This window comes from Nicotiana tomentosiformis, chromosome 2, assembly GCF_000390325.3.
Source record: "Nicotiana tomentosiformis chromosome 2, ASM39032v3, whole genome shotgun sequence".
NCBI classification, from domain to species: Eukaryota; Viridiplantae; Streptophyta; class Magnoliopsida; order Solanales; family Solanaceae; genus Nicotiana; species Nicotiana tomentosiformis.
Window position 1 is genome coordinate 26,098,240 of NC_090813.1, and position 15,077 is coordinate 26,113,316.

Below are 15,077 nucleotides of genomic sequence, written 5' to 3' on the forward strand. Positions count from 1 at the left end.
TGAGGACACATAGGAGTGAGTAGATCCCGGATCAATCAACGCAAGTGCATCAAATGAACAGACAGAAAGAATACCTGTAACCATAGCATTCGAGGCCTGAGCATCCTGTCAAGTAAATGCAAAAACTCTCGCCTGACCTCTACCAGCATTCCCTTATCCTTGATTCACAGTAGCACGATCTCTAGCACCTCGACCTCTATTTCTTGTACCTGTATCACCTGAAGTATTACGAGTAGTCTGAGTAGGTGCAGCTGACTGAATAGAAGCCTGGTTGAAATTTCTCGGAGGCTGAGGGCAATCCCTTAAGTGATGTCCCAATTGGCCATACCGAAAGCACTCTCCAGTTAGAACATGACATTGGCCCAAATGTGATCTACCACAGGTCTGGCAGACTGGAGTAGTGGCATATATCTGCCCAGAATTATGATGTCCAGAAGATTATGGTCCCCTATTACCCTGTCTGTAATGTGGTCTGTATGTGGACTGTGAAGACAAGTGTGTCCCTGTCTGAGAACCCTGTTGTTGTTGTCCTTGATTTCCTGCTCTTCGATTTTCACTAAAACCGCCACTGAAAGACCCTATTGTCTTGGCCTTCTTACGTAAATCACTAGCTGCACGCTCCTCACGTCCCTTGGTTTCAATCTTTCTAGCAAGTTCGACTGCATCAGAGTAGGATAAAGTCTTCATCTGTGGGGCTACTGCAGTGTATAGACGACCAACCAATCCATTAACAAATCTTTGAACTCGAGATTCTTCGGTAGGCACTAAGTAAGGAGCATATCTAACCAGCTTACAAAACTTGGTGCTATATGTTGACACATCCATATCTGGAGTCTGAACTAATCTCTCAAAGTCTCTAGCATATTTTTGCATCAGGCTGTCCGGAAGAAAATGATTCATGAACAATTTAGTGAATTCGTCCCATGTCAGTGGTGCTGCTCATGCTGACCTTCCTAGCAATACAGTTTCATACCATGTGTTGGCCATATCCTCTAGTTTGTATGATGCGAGCTCTACGGCTCTCTCACTAGAACATCCTAGAGCACGTAATGCCTTAAGTGTCCCATCCAAGAAACTTTGAGGATCTGCTGAATTATCAGAACCTCTGAATTTTGGTGATTTCAATTTCAAGAACTCTTGTAGGGATACTTCCTTATTCCCGAAAGTCTGAGTCTGTGCAGGTGCTTGTGTCTGTAAAGTATCTTGAGGAGCTGAACTTCCACCCTGAGTAGGCACCAATGCCTCTAACATATTCAATAACCTTTCCATTGCGTCTGCAGGTAAGGAAACAATAGGCACAACAGTTGGCACTGGTGGTGGAGCGTCCTGAACTCCCTGCCCTTGCACTTGATCTGGCATAGCAGCTTGGGGTTGACCCATGTTCCCAACTTCAGGTTGAGGGACAGCCTGTCTTCTAGTTTGATGAACGCCAACTTGACCGCCACCCCGGGTAGCACCACGTCTAGCAGATGAGGGTGTGCGTGTCCTAGACATCTGCGAAAGAAAGATTCCAAAGTCAATCTCAAGTTATCTCAACGCACGATCAAAGAATGAAAGAAGGGAAAACATTCCCAGATGTTCAGCAGCCTCAATATCATAAGTATGGGTGCCTACAAACCCATGAACAAGACTCTACTAAACATTGCTCCATGACTCGGGACTTAAAGCCTAAGCTCTGATACCAACTTTATCACGGCCCAATTTAGGATCATGACCGGCACTTAGGAGCAAGTACCCCCAAGTAAGCCTCATCGGTATTTTACAGAAAAACGGACAGAGTTTCCCCTGTTTTTGGGCTATCCAAAAAAAATTCCTGTCGCAAAATCAACAACCAACCATCTTAATATCAAACCAACAACCGACAACTTATCAATTAACCAAAACAAGTCTCCACCATTACTAATCAACCCACTAACAACCAGAAATACTAATTTATCTCCAATTTCGATAAGAAAGTGCAATACCCATCATAAGTCTATAATAACGAAAGGATACTCATGACGCTAAAAGAATAACTATGGAGCGACTCTAAGAGTTCAAAGAAAAGACCATAACAATAAATAAAATCTCCGCCCACGCGAACAAGTGCGAGGCTCACCAAGAACTATCAACATGTGCGCTCTAATTAACAAAATCCTCGCTCTCGTCAACTGCTGTTGCTGTAAAAAACAAAATTAGCGGGGAATGAGTTGCTAGCTCGGTGAGTAATAACACTTAATCACAACCATTTTTAATGGGGACAAGTCAGAAAACATGCTAGTATATCAAACAAAAAATAACATGAGAATGCCCTTTCAGAAACAATAAATAATTTTCAGTCTCATCATGTTTTTCTTGTAGTATAATGCAATTAACAATTCAATAATAAGCTCGGTAACCATTGTATAATATCAATATTCATATTTGGGAGGTTTCAATGTCTAATCTGAAACTAGTTTCAGTTGCTAAAAATATAGTTCCCTTAATCTCATCAGTTGCTATACTAGTTTCGGCGGTGTCAGTATTTTTGTGCTCATTTTTTCTTTCTTTATGATTTTCTTTATTTTTCAGTTTATAGCATTCAGAGATATTGTGACCTTTCTTATGACAATAGCGACACTCTAAATTATTGTATCTGGAATTGGAGTCAGATTTGCCCCTAACAAACAAGCCAACTCCCGCTTGAGTTCCACTAGCTTCCCCAGTAATATCACTATCTATTTGTTTTTTTGATTTTAAGATAGATTTAATATCCTTATAAGAGATATTATCCTTTGTATAAAGCATAGTATCTCTTATATGCTTAAAAGATGGGGGTAGAGAACAAAGCAGTAACACGGCTTGATCCTCATCTTTAATTTCAGCATCTATATTACTCAAATTCATAAGAATGGAATCAAATGTGTCAAGATGAGAGAGAATAGAGGTATCTTCACCCATACGAATTGTATAAAGCTTCTGCTTCAGGTAAAGTCTATTTTCCACCGTCCTCTTCATATATAAGATTTTTAATTTTTTCCACGTGCCTTTGGCTGTGGTTTCTACAGAAACTTCACGTAAAACCTCATTTGAGAGATTTAAAATGATACCTGCTTTTGCCATTTTGTCTATGACGGCAAACTCCCCATCCGTTATTTTATCCGGCTTCTTCTCCTTTCCTTGCAATTCCAACTCTAAGCCATCCTGAATTAGGATAGCTTCCATCTTTAATTGCCACATTCCGAAGTTTGCACTTCGGTCAAATTTCTCAACATAGGTCTTTGTTAGAGTCATTTTGGCTATTGAAACTAACCCGGTTAGATCCAGCTTTGATACCAATTTGTTAGGATCGGAAACCTGGGTAGTGCGGAATATAGCCAAACAACGGTATAATGGCAATAACAAAGACAATGGAAGTTGATAACAACGATAATTAAACTAGATAAAGAAGACACAAATTTAATATGGTTTGGTCAAAGTGACCTACGTCCACAAGCGGAGAGCAGCAATTTACTATAACAATAAGAGTACAAAAGAGAGTACAAATTTAGAGTAAATATTCTAATTAATCCCAAATATCCTAAGAGAATAACCTCACAAGATCACTCCAAAGAAAGGGTTCACACAAGTGCTTCCCAACACTAATTCTCATATAAAACACTCTTAATAAAGGAAGAAAGGAAGAAACAAGAATTGAAGACAAGTCTTGTTGGTGTGTCTAAAATGAACTAATTGCCTTCCCTTTTATAGACAAAAAAGTCTTGGCCTCTTAGGTGTAAAAGAAGAGATACAACTTGTGCAAATGATGTTCACCACATAATGCAATATTTTTGGGTCCCAAAGAATATTGCCAACAAAGTCTACACTTTGCAAATATGTTTATGCTTATGTGAGATGGACTCCATTAGCCAAAATATTGGTCATAATTACAATGTTAAACAATTTTACTTGTAGGTTAGAGGGTAATTTAGTCATTCCGTTTTTAAAGGATATTTTAGTGAACTAATTTCACATAAAAGTGTTATGCTTGTAATATAGTATGATATGATGATATGATATGTTCCTTAATTAATTATGATGTGTATATGAAGGTAACAACTATCCATCTGGCATCTCCAAGTGTGGTGTCATGGAAGAATGGAGAGAGTGAGTTTGTAGTAGGGACGAAAGCTTCAGTTATGGTTCTTCCTAAAGATGCATCTGGAAATAATATCTCTTCAGCAAGCTGAGTGCAATTGAAGGGCTTAACTCTTACCATTTACGTTGTCTGTTTCAATTTTCAATGGTTCCGTCACAACTCACAACTATGCTCAATTTCACCAATAACAGATGGGATATAAATGGTTATCTCGAAATAGAGTTTGTTGTAGCTATAGCTGGAAGTCTTTTACTTCATGTAAAATGAGAAAGACATGTAATAGTTTTAGAATAAAATTATTTAGGTTGCTTAATAATTAGTCACTCTTTTTGAAATTGAATTAAAAAATAATTAAATATCTATATATTTTTAAATAAACTATTGTAAAAAAAGAGGAAAAATATATTTAAAAAATTTTGGTCAGTTTTGTTCTATTTTTCGTGGAATTATCTCGATTTGAATTCTATAATATGATATACTAGATTATAATTCTATAAGATTAATATTGTACTAGTAAGAAAAGAAAAGAAAAGAGAAGGGGAAAAGGAGGAATAAAAAAGGGAAGCAAATGATAGAGAAGAATCCTTCTCCTTGTAAAGCTTTAACTTTATTTATTCAGTTTGCATTACGTGATGAAATTTGACCCCAAATTTTCTGCCTGTAAGTTACAAGCCGCCCCAAATTTTATTTATTTACCCACCCTTGTTGTAGTAGTGTTAAATTATTACTATGTTATTTTGATGAATGATGGTGTCTCGTAAATGCCCCATCAGTAAGGAGAAGTTGAAGAAACTCTTCGACACGTTCGACGCTAACAAAGATGGGTATCTCTGCCTGACGGAGCTGGTGGCGTGGATCACCGCTGTAGAACCCGAATTGAATCACAATATTAAAAGGATTCCGGACATCCTGTCGGAATACCTCCGCCATTTCCACTATGCTGTATTTGGTTCCCGAGGTTTATTCTATGTGGGCTTCAACCTAATTTATGAGCACCGAAAACGTGACCTTGTCGAGTCTCTAGCCTTTTAATTAAGACTTTACTTCCACCCCAAATTAATCTTTATATTTGGGGTAGTGTTTAAAGAGGGTCGGTCTATCACCCACTAAGACAATAGAGAAGAAGAAGAAAACGACACACCAAGTTCAGGCAAGTATTTGCGAGACTCCAATCTTAAATAATCTTTCACCCTAGCTTGAATTGTTTTTTGTTTGTTAAAAATTTTGATCTTTTTATGAAATTTTTATGGGGGAGGAAGGATCGGCATTGTTGGGCAGGTGAACAATTACAGAAGCACAGATGGGATGATGTTGCAGGACTGAATGAAGCAAGAGGCTTTTACAGGAAGCAGTGGTACTCCCACTGTGGATGCCTCAATATTTCCAGGTACTGCAGATAGTTGATTCTGAATATAAGCATACTAAAGAACGATTAGTGTGTGTTTGGTAAAACGGAAGTTATATTTCAGGAAAATATCTTTCATCATTTTCTGGTGTTCCCAAAGTGTGGAAATGGTGTCATTTTCTTTATAACTATGTTAACTTTAACTTCATATTAATCACTCCAAATAATACTTGCACATTATTATTTAATCTTACTACTTACAATTTTTTATCAAAATACTCCCACTTACACTTGTTAGGTATCTGTTTTCCGAAAAATGTTTTCGTCGGAGGAAAATGACTTCCGTCATATCAAACACACGTCATTTATTCTTTTCTTTTGCCTTGTAACAAACTGTTCATCAGAGGTAGATAGATATGCTCCTCGCACATAATTAAGAAAATAAGCTAGGAATAGTTTTTCCTGTTGAAACCTGAATTATCTCATATATTTGTCTTCAAATAACGAGGATACAATTTGATCCAATGGAAGTTGCAATTTGTTGCTGATATATAAGTTTTTGAGCTGCAGCTATGCACAGGTTGTAACTACATGGCACATTAATAAAAGAGTAATGAATACTTATTATGAAACTTCTACATAGTTCACATATTCAATGTTACTTGCAGGGTATCAGGAGACCTTGGAGAGGAGTTCTTATGTTTGGTCCTCCTGGCACAGGGAAAACACTCTTGGCCAAAGCTGTTGCTACAGAGTGTGGGACAACATTTCTGAATGTTTCTTGTTCTTCGTTGTGTGCAAAATGGTACGGTGAGAGTGAACGATTGGTACGGTGCTTGTTTGATCTTGCCCGTGCTCGTGCTCCAAGTACAATTTTCATTGATGAGATTGATTCTCTTTGCAGTGCCAGAGGGTAAGCAATCTGTTCTTTCTAAAGTGATTTCATATACATGTGACAGCTGAGGATATTTCTCATTGTCTTGCTGTCGTGTAAGGTTTGTTTTCGTCACCATATGTGATAAAACTTCTAGGCATAGATGTGTGTTTCGGGTCTACCATATGTGATAAAACTTCTCATTGTGACTTCTAGAAACTAGATTTCAATCATCTAATAGGACTTGATTGGTGATGTACCGTATAGTATTAATTTCATGACCAGTTTGATTTTTTTTTTTTACCGAGTAAATATGTGACGCGCCTCTACTTGTCCAAAGCTTTGCATAGGAACTTCAGAGAGAAGAGAAGGTTAAAACAAATTTGAAAACCTAGAAGAATACCTAGCAGGAAGGAAATTAGAGGCTGTATGTTTTATCAAAACTGAATCATACTTTAGTTTCACTGGAGCAGCTTAGTCTGCACTGAACTGATAATGCCATCCATATGCATGTATATGTTTTTCGACCACAGAGATTTTTATCAAGCTAACAATTAATGCGTCTGAGCAGTGCAATTGGAGGTCGCCGTGACTTTAAACTGATATTTTCTAGATCATATCTATAGCATGTTAGTTATTATCTTATCAGGTCACAAATTAATGTTTTATCAAAAAGATTTATGATATTTATATTATAAGTAGCTTGATTATTGTGAAATAATTTTTATAACATTGATGCATAAACTTTAAACTCTAAATATTTCATCCTGCTCCTCTTTCCTTCACCTACCTCTTGTGTTTGCATACATCTCGCACTAACATTTATGCATGTGCTCAACAATCAACATTAATTTGAGCATAATTAAGTTCTTGCCTGTGTTAAACTTATAATTTCTTAGTTCTAATTCTAGTGGTAAGACTTCATCAACTCTGAACCTATTTCTTAGGGCTTCTGGAGAGCATGAAGTATCCCGAAGAGTGAAGTCTGAACTTCTACTTCAGATAGGTGGGTTAAACAACTCCACTAATAATACTGCAGGCAAACCGGTGACAGTTTTGACAGCAACAAATTTCCCCTGGGCTCTTGATGAGGCACTAAGGTTAAATTTACTCAACTTCCTAGTCAATATTTGCTTTTGTTACTCTGATTTGCGTTCTGTTCCAGTTCTGAATCTTGTCTAATTGGTGATTTACTGTACTACTGTAGGAGGCGGCTAGAAAAAGGGATTTACATCCCGCTTCCTGATTTTAAGAGCCGTAAGGAGCTGATAAAGATAAACTTAAAATCAATCATGGTAAGCTCTTGTCTTATTACTACTGTGCTTCGTTTTCTTGTAAGAAGAAGTTCATTTGCTTTATTATCATCATATGTATCTACTCAAAGAATAGATTCGATGATCAAAGTCAATAAAAGGGAATGACTTTGATCACACTGGAAATTTTTGACTTACAAAGAAAATGTGCATATACATAATATTTGAACTAGCTAGTAAGTAAGCTATACTATGTTGCTGCATATTATAGTTCAGTGATTATTAAGATCACAGGAACAAAATATTATGAGGTATAAAAGGAAAAAAAATGTCAAAAAAGAAGAAATTAATAATAAGAGACCTTTTGGTTATATCTCAACAGAATTTTTAAGTTACTAGAAAGATAAGGAAGGGTGATGATGGAAATATATATGAAGTTTATACATAAACTTTTGTTACATCGTGACTTGAAAACAAACTCAAATATTTTCTCTGCTCATGAGATATGCCGGACAACTGCTAATCATCTAAGGCAAATCCAGGATTTAGAGTTAGTGGGTCCAATTGAGCGTGATAACATATTATGTGTAAATTTTAATTGTTTTCGCATTGCATACAAATTTTGAGCAGAAAGTAATGTGTCCAGTTGAATCATAGACCTCGCCGTAAATTTGCTTCCGGTTATTATTGCTCCTTGAGATTTTACAGAAAATTTTGTTGATACTAATAATCTGCAACATGAATGCCAGTTAGCTCCTGGCCTGGATATTGACCAAGTGGCACGAAGAACAGAAGGTTACAGTGGAGACGATCTAACAAATATCTGCAGAGATGCTTCTTTAAATGGGATGAGACGTAAGATAGCAGGAAAAAACCCAGATGAGATTAAGAACATATCCGAGGCTGAGATTTTGGAAATTCCAGTTATGATGGATGACTTCCTAGAAGCTATAGATAAAATACAACCTACAGTTTCAGCAGGGGACGTTGAACGACATGAGAAATGGTTTTCAGAATTTCGTTCAACGTAGAAAATCAGGTAACTTATAAAATGAATAACTTAAATTGTTAATGTAAATACAGTACCTCTTTTTTTGGTCTTGACATATACAATTATGTGTGACGCTGATCAGATGCCATAGTTGTTATCCTTTCTGTTTAGTTCTCTATCTATTTTGATATTGTCGATTGCCACTTTGTGTAGTGAAAGGTTCACCTTTGGCTTGGGTTATAACACTGCGCATGAATTGACACTCTCTTTTATGTGCTTCATGTTTTCATCTCAAATTTATTTATCCTGACCTAATTTTGCTCTGTTTTTGGTAGTTCAAGCCTCAAAGTGAAGCTGATTCATACAACTGTAATCCAAATGTCTATAACAACGAAATGAATCCATTTTTGGGTATATTTACCACACATATCTTAGTCCAGGATTTTCCACATGTACAAAAAATTAGATATTTGCAAATTGACTGAAGAAATTATTTTTGTTAGGGGCAAATCACTATTTTTGGCAAATTGTACAGAAGCAGTCAATTGGTCTGGACAATTGGATTGATCAGAATTGAAGATCTTTGATTCAGTCAGTATAATGCCCAACCTTGTGAGGAAGTGTCTCCCTTCTACTCTTTTTTATTGTATTTTGTTCTCATTATAATTGGATTCTTATCAGGTTACTTACTATTAAGTATTAACCAGGTCAATTGGGAAGAGCAATCTTATACTAAGTTTCTTACAAACAGTTGAACCCTTTTTGTCAATCTCAGGCTTAAAATTAAGGTTGAAAGATAAAAACAGGATAAACAGATAATAAATAATAAGCATCGAATCATCTCTAGAAAAATATTTGAATTAAATCAGGATACTTTTATTTGATAATGAATCAAAAGAATAGTTAATTATTACAGAAGCAAAGAGGGGCATTCCCCTGTACGTAAGAAGCTATATGAACCTGCTCTCATTGAACTAAACAGATTAGGGAAAAAATCAATGCTATTGAATTGAATGCAGAAAACTGGCTTAGACGAAGAGTAAATGCCTAATAACAGAAGATATGTCTCCAACTCGTGCATGAATCCTGAAATGACGCCTTGTTACTGCTGCTGATGTTTCTTCTCCAACCTTCAATTCTGGGAATACGAATCCTTTCTTGCTGAACAACGTATCCATCAGGTTCTCCAAAGCCTCAGGTGTCAATCGAAATCCATCCCAATGTAAATACGAAGCCCTATCAGAACATACAGCTACCCCTTCCTCTCCGCACTTCTTCTGCACGTCAAAGTTGAATGGAGCGTTGCCACTGCCACAACATGCCTTCATCAAATTATTCGTCTTGAATCCCAGAAACGCGTGGTTTTTAAGAACAGCGATGAATGCTTTGTAGTAATCTGCATATATGATGTGAACATCAGGATATTTCAAACGCAGCTCCAGAATTGCTTGCCATAGGTGATCATTGTGAAGCTTTGAAAACATATTAAGTCCCCTGTGGCATCTGTTTTTTCCAATTGAATCGCCCTCGGGAAACAGAGTCCTAAAACTAGGAAAGCAGCCCATGGGTAGAATTCCAGAAATCATGAGAGTTTTGGCTCCAGCTTCATTGATGAGTCTTTCTATTGAATTCTTAATTGTCTCCACCACTTCAGGCGCGAGATGGGACGCCTCTGAAATAGATTTTCCATGTAAGAAGGCATGCTTGTAGTCGTTGATGCCGGGTTGATCCATAAAGATGAGCGCCTTCGGAATAACCTTATTGTTTCTGCCGCAGTCATGAAAAGAGAAGCAATCTTCATAGAAGAACTTCATGAAGGTAGAAATCTGAGAAAGGTCATGTGACTGTGGAGGCGGTGGGATGCCATTCTTGAGGAAGAAAAAGGGTTTCATGATGGTTGCTCCGGGCGTCGCAAAACTGAGACCAGACTCGAAGAACTCGGTACCTCGTTGGGTGTATGGTTGTGGAGAAGGCAAACTGAGTGTTGCAGCAACATGATCAGCTGCTGATGAAGAAGAATCTCCGAAACTGTATATGGAATTAAAGGGACAAACGGCTTCTTTCGCAAGAGAAAAAGACGAAACAACAACCAGACAGGAAAAGAGTAATACCAAGACAACCAAATGATGGCTGATGCAAACGGAGGCCGCCATACAATCAAAGAGAAACTAATGAGAGAATTAAGCTACGTAGTAACTAGTATAATTAGGTTTGAAGGCGTGAACTCTAGTTTATGGTACATACTGTATTTATAGAGGTTGTGAGCTTGTTGTTTAAGCAAAGTTATTGGCGTTTCCTAAGTTGATTAGAATTAGAGTTTTTAGTTTCCATTTAGGAATTTATTGAATTATTGACCAAGACTATTTTCCTTTTTCTTTCTTTTATCCCAAGCTTCATAAACCAAGGGGCACTCCCCAATTTACTATTTCCATAACTTTTTAAGAAAACGGAATTCGCTTTTCCTTTTTTACAAACTAAGTTTGAGGAAATAAATGGGATATAGTTTTTCGGGAGCAAAACTTTGGGTCTTTATAAATATATATTTTTGTGAGAGAAAGAAACTTGAACAAACAAGAAAATTATGATATTTTAGATAGTTAAAACTCAATGACCCATGAGGGTTCTCTTGGTGGCTACTCCACCACGTGTCTATATATAGAGGTCACATCCCTCATTTGAGGGGAGAAGAAATCACAAGGCTGAAAGTACAACAATCAAGTAAGCGGAAGAAAAGGCTAAAGATGCTTTGAAGAATAGTATCAAGGTCTTCATCCACATCTGCAATCTTCGTATGTGGTCAAATCCCAAAGGCGAACGCAAATCATAAGCGGGCGGCTTCAAATCTTCCGTTCGTGATAACCCAACAACAAATCCTGGTTCGTGACGACCTTCAAATTGTTCGTGACGACCTTCAAATTGTTCGTGACGCACTACAAATCTGAAATCCGTCAAGTTCAAGATCAAGCTCTCAAGCTCTTGAACCATCGTTCGTGAGGAGAAGAATCAGAGGACTACATCTCTTTAGATTCGAGATATTCTAGAGATTGTAACCCCATCACTTGAAATCAAATACTACGATTGTTGCAATATTTTTCGGTCTTGATTTTGTTTTCTTGATGCAAATTTATTGTCTACAAATTCTGACGCGTCCGGTGGGACAATCTCTACTTCTCATCTCTTCTCTTCGAAGTTCAAGAACACCAAGATTGCCTCAATGAAAATCAACCCTATATCTGACTCCAAAAGCGGATTGGAAGTTACCATGGAGATTGTTAGCCAAATCAAAAGAAGTAAAGCCGAAATAATAGGACAACAAGTACTTGAAGTGCCGTCCACAACTCATATTATTGGTTCATTTCTCCAAAAGAAGTAGGATCATCTTCGTACATGCTAATTAACTTCTTTTTCCCCTTTTCATTGCCTTATCTTAGTACACCTCTTCACAATATGATTAAAAAACGATTTCACCAATATGATAAATCAGGAAAGGTTCACGTAAAAGACAATTTTGAACTAGGATTACTTTAAAAGATTCAACGCGACACGCACAACGATAGCTAAAAGAATATATTCCAATTATTGTCTATGTTTTCTCCTTAGCAGGTCATTTATATCATAAAAACAACGAATAACTTGTATGAAAAGCTTTATCCAGACTACGTCGATACTCAATACAATGGCACCTCCAAAAAGGGAAAGCTGAACTCCAAATTTTTCCACTCTTTTCCTAGAAGATGGCGAGTCCACACTCGAGCACATTAAATTTTCATAGCAGAGCGTAGAGTAGACTACTAAAATGACTGGAATAAGTTGCAATTCTTCCCTCTTTCTGCCTTTGAATGGTATTAACACTGCGAGTTCAGTAAGTTTAGAACTATCAACTATGCAATGATACAGCACATAAGTGCTACAAGTTTAAAGTGTTTGCTGGAGACAGAAATTCTGTTTATTAAGAAGAGGCAGGTGTAGCATGTACACTGTGCAGAACTGGCCTCAAATCTTAGTCCAGGATTTTCCACATACAAAGAAATAATGTCACTGATCCAGCTTCAGCCAAGTGCAAATCAAAAAAAGAAAAGGGCAGCCTGATGCACAAAGCATTCTGCATTCGGGCAGAGTCCCGGGAAGGGCCGCACCCTATAAGAAATGCAATTTCCCTTCCCAATCATGACACTGAGTCACATCTATGAGAAGTCTTTTCCAGTCTACCATTTTGACATAGTACATGCTGTTGTTTCAACCATGAATCTGCAACACAGGAAATGGTAAAAAGTCATTTTTGGAAAACGGAAAATGGAGAAGCAGCTCATTACAAGTCACCATTAAAAGGAGGAGAAATTTTAGGAGAAAGCAAAACCTGTTAAGATAAACAGATACTGCCAATGAGGTACTCTTTGCTATAAGATTCATGACATAGCAGTCTTTTGTAACTTTCTTTATTGAAATCCTTCAATCACGAAGGTTATAATGAAAGGAGCAGTTATCCTGTGCAGTGCAAATACCGAGAAGTGTGTCATACATAAAAATAAAGTCTACTGTCTAAAGCATGAAAATAAAACCAGCATTGCAGAGACATAAAAAATTATTATTTTTGAGTATAAAACTTATATAGATTCCTACAACATATGAGATTAGGATTGTTCCTTGAGAGTTTTCAATTTGCTACAAACAGTAAAAGAGATAAAGGTAAGTAGGATGATTTCTCCTTCTCTTATGCAAAAGAAACTGATTATACCAGTTGTGACAAGCCAATGTTATCCCAATCAAATACTTCTTTATAGTTGATGAGAATGAGCACTTGTCTTTATCCAAGAACCATTCCACTTAAATAACTTCCACTATACTTTGTAATGAAGAGTATAATATTCATGGATCAAGTGATAAAACTCTTTTTTGAAGGATAATCATGCAAAACAAACAAAACTTTTGAATCGTTTGGGATAGATTGCCATGGACTAACTTTATAGAGGTAAGTAAGCAACAAAAACAAAGTAAAGGAGATTAATTTAGATGGAGCTTACATGGAGATCTTGGTCCAATAAGCAGAGTAGGTGATGTTGGACATATTTTCATATATTTTGACACTAATTTACCTGCATTTTTACCGCTTTTTGATTATATTTGATATTGAATATGTCCAACTTAGTTTGATTATGGAGTTTTATACTTATTTTGGGTGTTAATAAATAATGTAGGTACATTAACTAGAGATTGTGGAACAAAAATAACGAAATTGGAGAAAATTATTTGTTGGAGCATTCAAACGAGTTCATACTAATTGGAAGGGGAGTTGTCTTATGTTAATGGGTTAAATAAAGATCAATTAGAATGCAATGAGATGAAATGCATGAAGGGAAATTAAAGAAAGAGAGACAAAGACACTACCCGGAAAGGAAAAGTTAGGCAAAAGCCACTTTGGAGGAAGAGTAAATTGGCAGCACACTAACAACGAATTGGAAATGTTCCGGGCGACGCGAGATTGTTACCTAGCGTTTGAGCTCGCGAGGCACGGCCTGTCGCGAGATGCTTCGCTCGTTTTGCGTGGCCACGCGTGGTCTGGATTTCAAGCCTATTTCGTCTCCTTTTTTGGTTTTGGATTTGATTATTTCGTCTAGACCTTTTTTCCTACACCTATAAATAGTCTTTAAACACCATTTTTAGGGAGAATTCGACGAAGGGAGAGCGCAGAGCCGCCGTGGAGGCCGGAATTCATCAGATTCCATCTTTCTTTCATCAAACTTAGTAAACTTTACATTTTTTTGGATGAATTGTTGTTTTGATACCATGTCTATGTGAAGCTAAACTTCGCATTCTAGGATTGTGGTTGTCATGAATATTGAAGTTTATTAATTACATTACCGTTAATTCGAGTTATCATCTTTGGTTATTTCTCTAATTCTGTGCATAATTGCTTAATTATTTGGCCAGCAGTTGAGTTCCATTTAGTATCTATGCTATGCTTGGGAAAGCCGTGTTTAGATTAGAGTAGAATTAAAGAGAGCTTGTTTCTGAACCGTGGCACGGGAAAAGATTTCGCGGTTAGGAGAGGAATATACCTAACAGTCTTGCTTAGTTGAATACCGTATTATATTCGTTCATGATAGATTCAAGATCATAGGAATATAGGGTTGATATATTATGGATAGACAGATAGTATTATGGGAACATGCTATTTATATAAACGATCTAGTCAACTATCAATCATAGATAATGTGGATTAACATGTGTAATTACGAACCTAATAGGATTGACAAACCAACCACAACACTGAAATCTTCATCTCATTTGATTAAAATCCAACCACAATCGCTTGCTCCTAATTAATTTAGTTAATTACGTGTTAAAATTTCGCAATAGTAGTTATAATCGGAAAACCAAACTTTTGATTATCTTGGACAGTTAATTGACTTTAGTTTTCTTAGTTAACGATTAATCTAAGTCTTTGTGGGTTTAACATCCGACTTTCGAGTCACTTTACTACTTGACGGCCACGTATACTTGTGTATACTTGGGAAATC

General features: G+C 36.9%; 1 protein-coding gene, 1 long non-coding RNA gene and 1 pseudogene across 2 annotated transcripts; 1 reads left to right on the forward strand and 2 right to left on the reverse strand.

Annotated features, from left to right (window-relative positions):
• The first annotated feature begins 4,669 nt into the window (after positions 1-4,669).
• LOC104102136 (katanin p60 ATPase-containing subunit A1-like) lies at positions 4,670-9,086 on the forward strand (annotated as a pseudogene).
• Positions 9,087-9,413: 327 nt separating this feature from the next.
• Positions 9,414-10,880, reverse strand: LOC104102137 (GDSL esterase/lipase At5g03980-like). Its single transcript, XM_070195095.1, has one exon. It carries the CDS (start codon positions 10,710-10,712, stop codon positions 9,588-9,590), a length of 1,125 nt encoding a protein of 374 aa, XP_070051196.1. The 5' UTR covers positions 10,713-10,880; the 3' UTR covers positions 9,414-9,587.
• Positions 10,881-12,038: 1,158 nt separating this feature from the next.
• LOC117278209 (uncharacterized) lies at positions 12,039-14,149 on the reverse strand. The gene is made up of 3 exons (XR_004508529.2): positions 13,945-14,149; positions 12,917-13,044; positions 12,039-12,807 (listed from the first exon to the last, which is right to left on the reverse strand). It is a non-coding gene; the product is annotated as an uncharacterized lncRNA (long non-coding RNA).
• Between the last annotated feature and the right edge of the window lie 928 nt (positions 14,150-15,077).

Bases quoted from the DNA above. Each gene is read 5' to 3' on its own strand.
- LOC104102137 (XM_070195095.1), bottom strand. From the start codon at position 10,712: ATGGCGGCCTCCGTTTGCATCAGCCATCATTTGGTTGTCTTGGTATTA.